This window comes from Myotis myotis, unplaced genomic scaffold (genome assembly GCF_014108235.1).
Source record: "Myotis myotis isolate mMyoMyo1 unplaced genomic scaffold, mMyoMyo1.p scaffold_m19_p_2, whole genome shotgun sequence".
NCBI lineage: Eukaryota > Metazoa > Chordata > Mammalia > Chiroptera > Vespertilionidae > Myotis > Myotis myotis.
This window is the reverse complement of record NW_023416324.1, coordinates 195,609,329-195,624,961: the sequence shown is the minus strand read 5'-3', so window position 1 is coordinate 195,624,961 and position 15,633 is coordinate 195,609,329. Positions and strand designations below refer to the sequence as shown.

At 40.3% G+C, this 15,633-nt stretch overlaps 1 protein-coding gene across 5 annotated transcripts in view; it reads right to left on the bottom strand.

Moving 5' to 3' along the window:
- Positions 1-14,531: 14,531 nt before the first annotated feature.
- VEPH1 (ventricular zone expressed PH domain containing 1) overlaps positions 14,532-15,633 on the bottom strand; it is a 200,290-nt gene continuing 199,188 nt past the window's right edge. For 4 of the 5 annotated variants that reach the window (XM_036350438.1, XM_036350435.1, XM_036350436.1 and 1 more), the window contains one exon: positions 14,532-15,614. In XM_036350438.1, coding sequence (XP_036206331.1) covers positions 15,378-15,614 — 237 coding nt within the window. In that variant the 3' untranslated portion in view covers positions 14,532-15,377. The remainder of the gene's footprint in view (positions 15,615-15,633) is intronic. The other variant, XM_036350440.1, reaches the window with a different exon arrangement.

The window sequence follows — 15,633 nt, the reverse complement described above, 5'->3', positions numbered from 1 at the left end:
CATGTTCTCTCGCTAGGTTCTGTCTCTAGGTTCTGAGGCCAGTTTCTGTCCAGGATCTTTTGCCATGTTCTCTCCAGCGAAGTTCTTCTGTCTCTAGAGAACTTTCTGTGTAGGTTCTGTGCCTAGGTTCTGTCTCTTATTCACTTGATTTTAGATTCACTTGTTGATAGATGCGTATTTGTTGTTCATAATTTGTATCTTTACCTTTTTCTTCTTCTTCCTCTTCTTAAAGGATACCTTTCAGCATTTCATATAATCCTGGTTTGGTGGTGATGAACTCCTTTAGCTTTTTCTTATCTGTGAAGCTCTTTATCTGACCTTCAATTCTGAATGATAGCTTTGCTGGATAAAGTAATCTTGGTTGTAGGTTCTTGGTATTCATCACTTTGAATATTTCTTGCCACTCCCTTCTGGCTTGCAAAGTTTCTGTTGAGAAATCAGCTGACAGTCGTATGGGTATTCCCTTGTAGGTAACTGAGTTTCTTTCTCTTGCTGCTTTTAAGATTCTCTCTTTGTCTTTTGCTCTTGACTTTATTTATTTATTTATTTATTTATTTATTTATTTAATTGCTTAAAGTATTACAAAAGGTATTACATATGTGTCCTTTTTTCCCCCCAGCCTTGACAATCCCCTGGTCACCCCTACCCCCCAGTGTCTTATGTCCATTGGTTATGCTTATGTGCACTTGGCATTTTAATTATGATGTGTCTTGGTGTGGTCCTCTTTGGATTCCTTTTGTTTGGGGTTCTCTGCGCTTCCTGGACTTGTAAGTCTATTTCTTTCACCAGGTGGGGGAAGTTTTCTGTCATTATTTCTTCAAATAGGTTTTCAATATCTTTCTCTCTCTCTTCTTCTGGTACCCCCATAATTCGGATGTTGATACGCTTGAAGCTGTCCCAGAGGATCCTTACACTATCTTCATATTTTTGGATTCTTTTTTCATTTTGCTTTTCCAGTTGGGTGTTTTTTGTTTCTTCATATTTCAAATCTTTGACTTGATTCTTGCGATCCTCTGGTCTGCTGTTGGGAGTCTGTATAATATTCTTTATTTCAGTCAGTGTATGCTTAATTTCTAGTTGGTCCTTTATCACAACATCGAGGGTCTCACTAGATTTCTTGAGGATCTCACTACATTTATCGGCAGTTTCTAGAAAGTTCTTGAAAAACCTTAAAAGTGTGGTTTTGAACTCTATATCCAATAGTTTGCTTTCCTCTATTTCTGTCATTTGTGTCCTGTTTCTTTGTCTCGGCATTTTTTATGCTTCACTGTGTCGATAGAGTGGCTTTCTGTGCTAAGTGTCCTATAGGGCCTGGTGGCTCAGCCTCCCCAGTTACCTGAGGTAGACACTCTTGCTGCACCCCCTTGTGGCCTTTGTGCAGTCTTGTTGTAGTTAAGCCTTGATTGTTGTAGGTAACACTGGGAGGATTTGACCTCAGGCCAATTGGCTGTGAGAATCAGCTATGTCTGCAGTGGGAGAACTTCTGTGCTGGAGACACCCTTCTGGGCAAGACTTGCTTCAGTAGGGCTTTGGTGCTCACTGAGTCTGCCCCCTGAGTGTGTTCCTTATGGATTTGTGGAGTTATAATTGGATGGTTCCACTCTGACCACTGGGTACACTGTCTCTTGGATCTAAGGAGGTGCTAATCTAGCCTCTGCCTGAGGCTACCCTGCAGAAGCCAGCTGTAAAGCAATGCAAGTTGCCCTGGGGCCTTGGGCAGCTGCAGTTTGTTAAGTAATTTTCAGATTATAAAGGGCTGGGCCTTTCATATGCAAAAGCCTCTGTGCATGGCTTGGGCGGGGCTGAGCCCCAGGGGATCAACTGGGCGGGCAGAGTGAGCAGTATGGCTGCTCTCAGTCCTGTCCTCAGAGGCCCCGGCAATCTCTGTGTGAGCCTCCGAGAGAAAGCTGCCCTCGAGTTCCGACCGATGCCAGACAGTCCCGCTTCTCCCGTATGAGTCTGGGTCCCCAGAGACTCACCTGGAACTGGAGCTCAGAGCCTGAGACACCCTCCCGATTGAAAAAGATAATTGTGACCTCAGCCGCCAGCCCTCTCTGCATGCACCTCTGCACTTTTGTATTTTACTTCCGTACCGCACCTCCTCTGAGTCTCGGTATGCTTTTCTCTTTCCTTCTAGTTGTAGAATTTCCACTCAGCCAGCCTTCCTGTGGTTCTGGATGATGTCCATTCCGTCCTTTAGTTGTATTTTTGAAGTGGTTGTGCGAGGCAGCAATCTCCGGTGTTTACCTATGCTGCCATCTTAGTTTCTCCCTCTGACACTTTTAAGCGTAAAAATATCTATGATGTTAACACCTTCAGCAAATTTGACATATGAAGTTTTGAAGCTTGTTGTCAATACAACAAAACAGCATGCATATCAAATCGCATATATATCAACATATGTGTAACTCCATCTGTTGAAAAAAATCCGCATTATTAACTGGTACACCTAGTACTGTGTCCCACTCCCTGGCTTCAGGACTGTGCTATTGGGAGGGAAAAGAGAGTAAAAAAAGGAGGGATAAAAAAGAAGAGTAAGGTCTACTTTAAGTTTGAAGGAAATGAAACAATGTACACAGTCTATTTGTTTTATACACCAACAAGAAGTGAGGCTTTCTATGGGTCTTTTAAAGATTAAAAGATTTTTTTAAAAAGACTAAATGATTAAATATGTTTTTAAGTTTTACACTTATTTTCTTCTGGGGACTAATGTAATGCTGGATAATTAGACTCAGGTTTCTTATTTATATTATTATTTGGGGCAAGAAGAAAAGCCTCTTTTAATATATAACCTTCCCTTTTTAAATATGCCCATAAGGACTGGAAAATATTGGGAATTAACAATTATTGGTGAAGAGACTAGATTGTAAAGCTATTATAATTTAAAATAAAGGTCAGCATTGCTTCCTTTAATCACTTCATGCAATTTCACCCCAAAGGCATTTATTCTTGTCTTTATCTGTTAAAATACATTGTAAACCTTATTAATTTAATCCAGATGAAGTCAAACAGTAATTTTTTATTCCATTTTGCTGTTCTATTAAGGTAATTACTACCAAGTGATCAGTGATTGAATCTGAAAAATGCATTTAATTATTATTAATTGAATAACCACTGAGTTAATTAAATTGTTCCAGGATATTAGACTGGAAATTAATTAATTATAATATATCTATCTACCTTCAAGAAATTATATTCTGAGGGACATAACAGAGGAGGAATAATACTTTTCACTTAGATAAAAAGATAATGCTCATTAAAATAAATATTTTCTTAATATTTGAGAGCTGGGATGGCTTGGGGGAGATAAATAATAATTTTCAGTCGTGCCAATTTTTACTATGGCAAACATCTCAAATTAATTAGCAAAGTTGTAAAATACAGTGTCTTCTCTGAGAATTTTAATATCTAGCCAATACATGTGTTTATATAGTCATATTTATTTATTTATTTATTTATTCATTTATTAACTTTTGTATGTAAAAGCTAGTAATGGTCAGATTAAATTAAGGTAAATACCCTAAAGTCAAAGGGCTTAAAAATGGCTACAAGCCCATTCCTTTATTTTTCTTTTAAAATTCAAGAAGCCAAGCAATTTTCTTAAATAATAACAGAGCAGAAAGTACAGGTTTTCTGTCTCTGGCTTAGCCTTGCATTGTTCCATGATTCTGGCTCAGGATTCTTGTTAACCATAAACGTGGAAGAATTGCAGGGCCTTAATGCAAGCCATGACTCTGGAATGATTGTCTCATAAATCCACAGATTAAAAAAGAAGTGAGATGTTTTGCACTTGGAAATGCAATGAGAGGGTTTGAAGCGGTTTGGCAAGTAGGTTAAGTGCCTCTAGAGAACACAGAGTCCAGGAAGCTAAAATTACTCACTGAAAAGGAAAGATGACCAAAAACCCAACAATATGCTCAGTGTTTCATCATGACCTTCAGAATACATTTCACTTTTCTTAAATGAATGTGTGTTTAAATACATTAAACAGAGTCTGAATTCAGTGTCAAGGATTCAACAATCTTTGAAGAGCATTGAATAATAGAATCAATAGAAACAAATGGAAAGAAACTGTGAACATGGATGATATGATCAAGGTCTCTGGAAATAGTGAAAAAAGAAAAAAGATTCCTGGTCACTGAATGAGACCCCCATTTAAGTTCTGAGACAATAGAAAAGCAATGAAGTGATGAATCAATAGGAAAAGTACTTTGCTAAGAGGCAAGAATAATACCTTTGCCTTTAGAAGCAAACAACTCTGAAACTTCAAAGAAAACCTTTCTTTTTTTGGGTCTATCTTTCATTTTCATTTTTTTTTGTTGTTGTTTAAATATTTAAGAACCTAGTCATAGAACTGTGCCTGATAATAGCATAGTGGATTTTGGGAACCACTGCCTCATGCCTGGTCTGTTAAATCAGTCATCTGCAACATATCTTATAAGTCCCTGCCCACCTCCCCAAACCCTGGACTATTTCCAGACAGAGTCCATTCTGAAACCGTATCTGAGTTTTAAAAAGTTTGCCTGAGAAAACGGAGTTCTCTTAAATGTATAGAGCTTAAAAGTCTTAAAAAGGGACTTTTTCCAAGCACAAAACCAGGTTAAGAGGGAAGGAAGGGCTGTCTTTCTGAGGACTAGTTTGTGTTCAATTTATAAATACAAAAACATGGGGGGCCATTACACAACAATGCAAAACCAGTTTAGGAGATAAGGAAAAGGACTGATGGGGTAGCTGTGGCCCCTTCTGTGTGGGCCTTAGAAAGCCCAGAGGAGCAGACCTGAACCCAACTGGAAGCCCTAAGTTCAGCCTGGCCCCCCCTGAGCCCAGCCAACCTGCAGACTCATTAGGGATATGTGAGGATGTGTCTGTACATCACTGACTAATAGACTACTTCACAGGCTTGCTTTCATTTTGGTAATGTAGAAACCAAAAATTTATAAACTTCCTCAACCTGGAATTGCTGACTGTTCAGAAAGTCCACAGATGGATCATGAGCCGTGAACAGCCGAAGGGGCTCTGGGTGTCCCTGATGAGTCAGGTTAATGTGTGATGTACATTGGGGATACAAAGGCGAATGAAACACAATTTCTAACCTCAAGGTTTTGATTGGAAGGGCTATTTTAATAATGTAGGTGTGAGTAGATGAGGGCCTGGGCTAGATAGAGTGCTGGTGAATGGAATGAAAGGGCATAATCAGAAAGGAGAAATATTAGAAAATAAAAACAAGGTATTAGATATGTGAGGGACAAGGAGGTGAATCATAATAATAATTTAAGAACGACTCTGAGATCCCATGTCTGTGATGCCATTGGGGGAGGTTGGAGGAGGTAGACGATAAGATCCTTTTATGTGTTGAATTTCAGGGATGACAGCTCATTCATGGAAAAATGTCCTTAAGGGCAATTTTTGAAGTGGGATTAGATGGGGCTTGGCAGAGAAGCCATGCCAGAACTAGAAGGTTGTAGTGTGTGGTCACACTGGAAACAATGAGCACATAAGGTATTTAAGGGAGTGCTTGCAGAGAGAGGACAGCACAGGGCTTTGGGAAAAATGCACATTTGGGTACAGGAGAACGAGGAAGAGTCAGAAAAGAAGACTGGGGAGAAATCAGAAAGGTGGGAGCGGTACAGGTAATTTTTATTGAGCACTTACCATGCCCTGAGAATTTTATATGTATCCGTCATCTAATCCTCACAGCCTCTCCAGGGAGAAGAGTTATCAATATTACAGTTGAGCAAAATGAGACTGAGAGCTGTTAAGTGTTTTTCCCTAAGGTCAGATAGCTACTAAATAGTGATGCCAGGTCTACTTGACAACAAAATCTATGTTCTTAATCATTGCAAAAACTCAAATAATCTGTTTTACACAAACCAATGCATGGGAAATGGCTATTGAGGAGGGGTTGACCAGCAGGCCACATGCTGTAGAGTTCAGGAGGAATACTAATTGAGAAAAGTCCATTTATTTGATGAACAGGAAGTGATTGTTGTGAGCAGAATGATGGAGCAGGAGCTTCACTACAGGGCAAAAGTGTGGGTGGGTGGCGACACATGGAAGGAATTGGTAGAGACAACCAATCAAGAAACATTTGGTGAAAGAACAAGAGCAAGGATTAGATCCTAGAGGGATGTTGGGGCTAAGTTAATGTAAATTAACTTATTAATCTTTATGTAATTATTTCCAAGACAAAGAGGCTGCTTATAGACCACACAAAAGGATATAGTAGAGCCTGAAAATGAAGGCTCCACAAAGAGGGTGCAAATGGGGTTGGTAAATTATGGAGGAGAATAGAAAGACTGGGATCTAAAGTCTGGGATCCATAGGACCAACTGTGGGGCGGAGAAGGGCACCTGCTTATTTCCAGACTAGAGGGAAGGGCCAGCTGAGTGGAGGTATTTATCCAATTTATTTTAATTAACTGAAGTTTCTTTTACTGCACTGACACCAAATAAAGCCAATTTTAATTTAGATTAAGTCAAAATTAAATTTTCCAATTATTAAAGTATCTGAGAGTTTGTGAAAATGTGAGGACAGATTTTTAAGCTTATAAGTAAAAATTTTATTTTTTTAAAAAAAATTATAATAATTCCTCCAAGTTATGCTCCAGAGTCCTTAGTAGTATATTTTAGGAAACACCTATTTCTACACCTGCTGAGCTCACTTCCAGTGCCTGGTCTGTATTTTGGACTCTAAAATAAAAATTCTATTTAATAAAATACTCTTCTTTTGAATACATCTTATGCAGCTCTTTTAAAAAACATTATTAAGAACATCTTTGCATCTTAAGTTTGTGTTGGCAGCTTTAAGTCATGATATACAGATCTCAATTATCTTTGTAATAACTTATTGGTTTCTTATATAAATTCCAAGCCACTTCTAAGGGTCTGTCATTGCAACTCGAATCAACTATTTTCTGAGCAAACAATCAGAAGGGCTTTAGGATGAATTACATACTTAAACATGTAGTAACTCCCCAGAAAAATCAGTGAAATAAAATGTCCAGAAATCGTCCCCTCTGTTTGCTAACTGAAGCCAGACTTGAGGACTGTCCTTGGCCTTGGAAGGATTTAAGAAACATGAAGATTATTAGGAAATTCTTACAAGATTTAAAAAGGACCAGGAACATGCATAAAAAAGGAAAAGAACTCAATATATTTGTCTGAAGCAAGTTTCCTCATAAAAAGGAATTTTAATTTAATTTGCATGACTTTTTGTCAACACTGGTTTATTTTGTTGCTTTTGTTTATTTATTTGCTTGGAAGGCTTTGGCTGTTGGGCCCTTGGACTAAGACCTGAAGAACTGTGAATTCCATTACCCTTGACTTACCAAATGGTGTAGGGAAATTGCATCTTATTTACATTTGTGAGTCTTGGGACAGAGGGGATTATTATGCCACTTATGTTTTTAGGAAGCCTCGAGAGTTTTTATTATGTTTTAATAGTCTGTGTTTTCTGAAATTTGATTTGTTTTCATAATCAGAAAAAAATTATTTTAAAAATGTGAACTGGTGATAAAGCAATGGGTTCTCTGTACCCATAAATATTAGCAGCTGAAATGACAGCTCCCAGTGATGACAAGGAAGAGGCTTCTCCATGGGGTGAGGGGAGTTGGACCCTACATGCTCTAAGGTCTTTGCACTCCAACATCCGTGATACTGTCACATGAATGATAAATGCGGAGTCCCCTTCATTGGAAGAATTGGGCTAGTTTCCTTGGCTGCCTTGCATTCTGTTAGTGGCCTCTTTATACTGGAAGCTCACTGTGACAGTGTTGGCTGCAGTGGATATCCATTTGCATGCATTTGAAGCTGATATAACAGTAGGATTTCGGGAGACAACAATATTACAGTGATGCCAAGAACATGAATATGTAGGGGAGGGGTGTTTGTGTGGAAAAGCATAAGATAACCCTCTGTGAAATGTTCTAGTGAGTCCTGATTAAAATGCTCTCAAATCAGTACTTACAACACACATACCCCAAATATTATATTTCATGGTTAATTTTTCTAGATAGACATTTCCCAACTGTGGTTTTAGTTAAATGAAAAAGATGGGCCCTATTCTGATTTTTGTGTTTATGAGCTAGTTTGGCAAACAGGATCATTGTTTTTCACTCTCAAGAGAAAAGGCATTTAGAACATTTCCTCCAAATCATAATAGCTCTGAATTAAGAGGGAACACAATACTCCCCGGGCAAATCTGATGTGTAGAAGTGAATCTCTGCTAAGAACAGTGCGACACACATAGAGTTCTTACTGATTACACACAATCCCAGCCTAGATAGACAGAGGAGGGGGGAATCTAACATGAAATAATGAAATAATAAGATTGATTTCTATAAAGTACATGTGAAAACAATTGTTTTGTTGTCATAGCACCTGTGTAAAAATAGGTGTATGTATATGTCTATAAATGTGTACTATACTGACATGCGTGTATTATCCTGATATAAGGTGACTGGTAGTTAAAAAATAAAATAAAGTCAAAGAGAATTGTAAAAGAATTCAAAAAGGAAAAATTGGAATTTACTATTAAGCCCCCACTCCCCCACTTCCTATGAGGTCTCATGGAACACGGTGATTCCTATGAAGAAATGAGTCTGTCATCTGTTTGAATACTTTCATTTTCACATTATTTGAGTACTTTATTACTTTTCTAGGTTCTAAGTATGAAGTGAATTCTAATCAGTTCATTGGTTGAAAAACAGATGAAACATATTTTCTTTCTATTCAATGCAAATTTTGAAAAAGTTCGTCCACCAAAGCGTAAGGAACTATGTAAACACAATGTGTCTGATTATCATGCTACAAAAAAATTCACAAGAAAGTTCCAGGATATCTATCTCCCCTTCCCTTAACCCCAGATAGATTTTCTTTGAAGAAAACACATTCAATATGTTCTGGATGGGGGGTGTGGAATGAAAAGAATGTCAGTATCAAAGGTGCTCTGCAAGGCTGGGGTCCTCATGACAGGACCCAGGAGCCAAGGCCTCGGCCAAGGCTGCTTGCCTATTCTGCCTCGTACATGATGAGGGCCTTGTGCAACCTGGTAACAGAAGCACACACACAGGAGGTGGGAACCTGTTTCATCAGCACCCTTCTCACCTAGGCAGGTATCTGAGAAAACATAACCTTGGGAATTGTCCTGCTCCTATAAATTTTATTCATCCCACTACCTGTTCCACCTACTTGGCTCTACTCCTCTCTCTTTCCTGGTCCCCCAGCTTCCAACGTGGCTCCAGTTCTTGCTTCCCTGCTGTTGTCTCTGGTAGGTTGACCTTGAGGGCCTCTTATGGAAATGCTGCTCCTTCTTGGTATGGAATTCCTCCTCAGACACCATCCCAACTTCACCTCCAGGCTCCCCAGTCTGTGACAGTGGGTGAAAGATACACCACATGCCCTCTACCCTCACCCCTGCCATCTTGGCCCATTCCCTATCTAACTTCCCTGCCAGGGAAGGGGACTTGGGTAAAGGGGAGCACAGCAAGGGGGTGCAGAGGCATCAGAAACATGGCTTATATGTGGGAATTAGTCATATTATTTCCATCAAAATAGAGGGTGTGATGGTTAATTTTATGTGTCAATTTGACTGACCTAAGGGATGCCTAGAGAGCTGGTAAAACATTATTTCTTGGTGTGTCCATGAGGGTGAATCTGGAAGAGGTTGGCATTTGATACAGTAGACTGAGTAAAGACATCTACTGTCACCAGTGGTGGGTGGACAGTATCCAATCCACTGGGGGCAGAATGGAACACAAAGGTGAAGGAAGTGAATTCTTCCTTTCTTTTTGAGTTGGGATGTCCATCTTCTTCTGCCCTGGAACACTAGAACTCCCAGTTCTCGGTTTTTGAACTCCAGGACTTACAGCTGGTTCTCAGGCCTTTGACTTGGATTAATTCATACCACTGATTTTTTTTGGCCAATCTCATACTTTTAAGAATGGGTGCATTAGGAGCATTGTAACCATTTTAATAGATTAAAAAATTTCTCACATTTGCCATATGCCCATATGCTTTAATGTGCATAAAAACTTTTACATTACAGTTTTGATTACTGTGAAACAAACTCCTGTGGAACTCTTAAATTAATACTTCTGCTCATTTATTTACATTTCTCCTCCCATATTTTAACAGTTCTGAATTCGGGATGAGTCTTACGATGGTCACCCACCAGGAATGACTGTGACTAGCTGTCACTCAAGCTTGGTGCTAGCGCTTTGTGTTGTGACTTCAATTGAGTCATGTGCATGGTTGACACTACATGTGCTAATTGAGGTTTAGTAGGTCTTAAAAAATTATATCATCTGCCTTTGAAAAAAATAAAGTTATCATGTACACAGAAAAGTACAGAAACAGAGGTTGGGGATGAAATGGGACTTAGAGTCCAAGAGCTGTTATTAGAGGAATGTCTACAGTTCCATGCGGTGATGCAAAGCAACCATTAAGTGCTTTACCTAAGAAAGAAATACATCACCCTGTGGATAAATCCATGCTTCATTTTGTTGCTGAAATGGATACAAAAGAATTACCTATCACACACCACACAGAGTACCTAAAGTCAGAAGCAACTGCCAGGTCCCTCAGATAACAGATAAAAGACATTTTGAAGTAAAGCACTACTCATTGGACATTATTAAGGCATCACATCGTAATTTCATTGGCAGGATTTTCCCTTTCCTTAGTGGAGTGTCATTATCAAGCACCTATTCAGTTAAAGGTTCTCTGCAGGTGCTTTCACATGACATTTAAGCCTCACACCAATTCTGTTCCATCTCATCCCAACCTGGAGGTGAGAGCTGAGCATTTTGCTCAGATTGGTACTTTGGTTTTGGTAGAGTTAGGACTTGAATTCTCATGTATTCATGCCCAGAGCCTGTACTTCTTCCTCTAGACTCCACTGTCCTGGTAGAAATCTCCCTGATTTGCCAACCCCTCTACCCCTTTTCTTTTATAGGTGTTTTTTTTTCCTTTTTATTATTTTAGTTGTTTTAAGTTTATATCTGATAACATATTCTGAAAACACCGTCCTGAGGCTGTTTCCAGAGGGAGCTGAGCTGTTTACACAGCCCTGCCCTGTCTGAGCAAGAGCATGCATTTGCACCTACACCCACCAAGGACCAAGGGCAGAGCCACCTGGGCCCAGCCCTGTGCCTACCCATCGAACAAACTGCACATCAGAGGTGGGAGGACCTCTCCCTGCAGCCCCTGCTTCTGGGAATTTCTGATCCACACAAGCCTGGCAGGAAGTGATGCGATGGTGGGATGGTCTGGATCCAACCCCTCTATCTTTCAGAAGAATCTGTGGGGAGGAATGGCACCAAGATGTCTATACTCAGGATGACATCTTGGGTTTTTCTTTGTTTTTCATCTGAAAACTGAGTTAGATTTTGGGGACTGGCAATCCTGATGAGGGCATTGTTGGTGTTTACTTCTCATCAGTGCACCTTGAATTCGGCTCACATAGTCTCTCACGTCACCTCACAATTGTTTCCTAAAATAGAAAATGCTTTTCAACCAGATAATCTTTACTTGTGCCTGAGAATAAGCCATACTCAATGGGCCCATCTTCAATTCAAAGGCAGTAAATTGAAGATGATCCAATAAATGTCCCTCAACATCTCCAGCTAAGGATTTTCTAGAAAACCTAGTATTAAAAAAAGCATTGAGCATTTCTTTTTACCAACTGCAGGTTCTCAAGAAATAATCAGATGAGATTCTCACACATAAACATTTACTATTTTCCATGGCTATTTGGGTGGGAAAAAGTCAAAATGAAGTAAAAAATGAAAACCACTTGAATTTCTGTCCTTGCTTATAATTGTATTCATACCAACAGTTTTAAAGGTTTAGACATGTTTAGAAATGTGGTTTCTTCTTAGATCAGGAGCAGGAATGGCTGCCCTCTTGGGAAAGGCCAGCCTGTGGTGAGCTAGCCGGCAGCAAGGGTGGAAGTGCCAGAAATATCAGTGGGAAGCTGAGGATTCTGAAATTCCTCATGTGATTTGGAACCCAGGAGAATTTGACTGCATTTGGAATCACTGCATCATGGAATGAAACCAGAAAGAAGATTATTTACTCCTCATACATTTACTTCTCTTTAGATCTGGTTCCAAGGCTTTGAGAATTGTGTTATAAACTAGAGGCTTTTCATTAATTAAGTAACAAGGACGTTGTAACAAGCAGCAAAGATAATTATTTTCCTCCAAATTGAGCTGGTAGGGCCATTCTCGTCTTTCTGAGGACAAGCATTTAGTGAAAACAGAATCAGCATGGAACCAGCGTTTTACTGTAATCTTGGCTATGAAAGATTCGAGCACATGATTGGCATTTAAATTATTAATAAGTAATGCAGTGTCACTTAATATTTTATTTCCGTTCATCAGTTACCAGTGTTTCTTAATCAAACTAGCTAGAGTTACTCACTGACTCTTAAGAAAGAGCTGGTAACCCTAGCCGGTTTTGCACAGTGGATAGAGCATTGGCCTGTGGACCGAAGGGTCCTGGGTTTGATTCCGGTCAAGGGCACGTACCTTGGTTGCAGGCTCCTCCTTGCACCAGGCCCAGGGCCCGTGCAGGAGACAACCAATCGATGTGTTGGTTGCCTCCTGCACAAGCTGATAGAGTTTAAAATAATATTTAGAGAATCATTTACAGCTATACCTGCTCTCATACCTTTTCTTGCCCAGCTCCATAGAAAGGGGGTGTCCCTCTAGACCAGTGATGGCGAACCTTTTGAGCTCGGTGTGTCAGCATTTTGAAAAACCCTAACTTAACTCTGGTGCCATGTCACATATAGAAATTTTTTGATATTTGCAACCATAGTAAAACAAAGACTTATAATTTTGATATTTATTTTATATATTTAAATGCCATTTAACAAAGAAAAATCAACCAAAAAAATGAGTTCGCGTGTCACCTTTGACACGCATGTCATAGGTTCGCCATCACTGCTCTAGTCCAAGGTAAATCACTTGTCTATACTCTGAATGTACACATTAAAATTTAATTTGCCATGGGCCCACCTATCAAGCTGTTGATTGGAAATTTTTTCTCTCAGTGAACACTGCCATCTTCATTAGGTTTCCGAAGAAAGCATTAGGGGCCATCAGAGACTCCTCCACATTCTGACATCCCAGCTCTATCCAATCCATCAGTGTCCTGTCCATTTCCCTGATTCAGTATTTTTCCTGCACTTTCATTTCCCTCTGTCTCTCAGCTACTACATTGGTGTAGGTCCTAAACACCTTTTAAGAACCTCCCAGATCATCTCCCTGCTATAATATCCAATATCCCGTTCTCTATACCACTATCAAAATGATTTCTCTCTTCTTAAAACCTTTTAATGGTGCTTCACTATCTTAAGGACAAAGTTCCAGATCCTTAGCATGGAACCAAGAAGCCCTTTATGCCATGGGCCTGCAGGGAAGCCAGCATCATCCTGCACCATTCCCCAGAAGGCCCCATATGTTCCAATCCGAGGTAAGGAGTTGCTGTTTTGAAAATGGACCATGTTCCCTCTCTCTCCTTTGCCTTTGCAAGGTGGTTCCCTCTACTGACCATTTGCTCTGTGTCTGCCAGCAACACTCTGAATAGTTCCTTAAGGCAAGCTCATTATTTGACAACTCTGGGAAACAGGGAGGGAGCCCACGCTGAGTTCAAAGTCAATTGCTGTGGCGCCTTCTCCTGCGTTCTCCCAAACCTCCGTCAAGGTACTTGCCATAGAGCATTTCAGTGTTTGTTGTAAACATCTGTCTCTTCCACTACACTGTACGTTCCTTGAGTGGAGGAGTTGAGTCTTTATTTTTGTCTTTCCAGGCCAAGCATGGTACCTGTTGCTTGGTAGCTGCTCCATAAATTGCTACGGCATAAAGGAGTTTAATCTTTTTTCATTGCTTCTGAAAACTTTCAGGTAGCCCTTAAAACAGCGGTTCTCAACCTGTGGGTCGCGACCCCTTTGGCGATCGAAGGACCCTTTCACAGGGGTTGCCTAAGACCATCCTGCATATCAGATATTTACATTACGATTCATAACAGTAGCAACATTACAGTTATGAAGTAGCAACGAAAATAATTTTATGGTTGGGTCACAACATGAGGAACTGTATTTAAAGGGCCAGAAGGTTGAGAACCACTGCCTTAGAAGGTCTTTTGTCTTGCTCACCCTGAGTACTTTCATCTAATTCCACATGTTCAGTGACCATCCATATATCCATCAAGGCCAACTTTTGACCTCCAGAACTCCATGTCCCACTTGTAATAACTTCTGTGTCTCACAATACCTCAAAGTTTATATGTTAAAAGTGAATCGTTTCCTTCCTCAATTGGCCTCTTTTCTACTTCCCGTCCTAGTGAGTTAGCAGTGGTCAAGGATGAATTAAGGGTATCGACTACTTGTAATTTTTCTCTGGGTTTCTATGCTAAATCACACGGTTAGTAAATTTCTAGGAAAAATTGATCCTTTATGTATAGTCCAAGTTTGCTTTTGTATTAGTGATCTACTGCTACATAACAAATCAGCACACACTTGGCAACTTAAAAAAGCACATATTTATTATCTCGAAGTTTCCGTGGGTCAGGAGTCCAAGCATGGCTCAGCTGGGCCCTCTGCTCAGGGTTTGCAAAGCTGCGGTCAAGGTGCAGTCAAGGTGGCTGGGCTCTTACACGAGGCTGGGGATCCTCTTCCAGGCTCACTGGTTGCTGGCAAAGTTCATTTCCTTGAAGCTGCAGGACTCATAGCAGCTCGCTTATTCCAGGCCAGTGAGAGAGAGTCTCTGACTTGCTTTTAAAGGGCTCATCTGATTAGGTCAGGCTCACCCAGGATCATATCCTTTGGATGACCTCAAGGTCAGCTGATTAAGGACCTTCATCATATCTGCAAAATCTCTTTACCCTTGCCATAGAATCTCACATAATCAGGAGAGAGACCAGTCTATCTCTTCTGCCATATTCCGTTAGTTAGAAGCAAGTTGCAGGTTCTACCACACTCAAGGGGAGAAGGTTATACTGGGTGTGGGCCTTCGGGAGTTATCCCAGAATTCTGCTTCCTACAGCTTAATTCTTTAAAAAAAGCATATGGCTAATGGCAAAACCCAAAATCTCAAGTGTAAATGGGAGTGGCACAGAATTTGGGGCTGGAGAAAATGGTTTCCTAGGCTTATCCTAGCTTACACCAATGTCCTGAAGTTAATGCAAATGCCATTAGGATGTAAGATGTGCTAGGAATCCTGCCGCTTTTGGGTACTGCTTCAGAGGAAAAACTGTTCCACTGGTATTTAGTAAAAAACACATGACTCGGCGAATTTATCTTTTTTTCTTGACATTGGCAGTGATAATGCAATGCCATTGTACACAGTCAGTGTGAGGTCGGCTTGCGAGTCCCTACAGATATGTGGTCACCTCTCGACTCTCTCTCTCTTTTGCTTGGGCAACTGCCACATTGATGCACTGGAGCCACTCTTCTGCGTTCTTCTCATCCTTGGCCTTGAAAACATAGGTTTTATTGTCTGTGAAGATTTCAAAAGCCCGAGGGAGAGAGCGGTCCCTGCGTTTTCTGGCCACAACCTTCACGCTCTGTACTTTGCTGAGTTCTATTGGTGAGTCATCAGGATCGTCTTTCTGAAATGCACATGGGAAG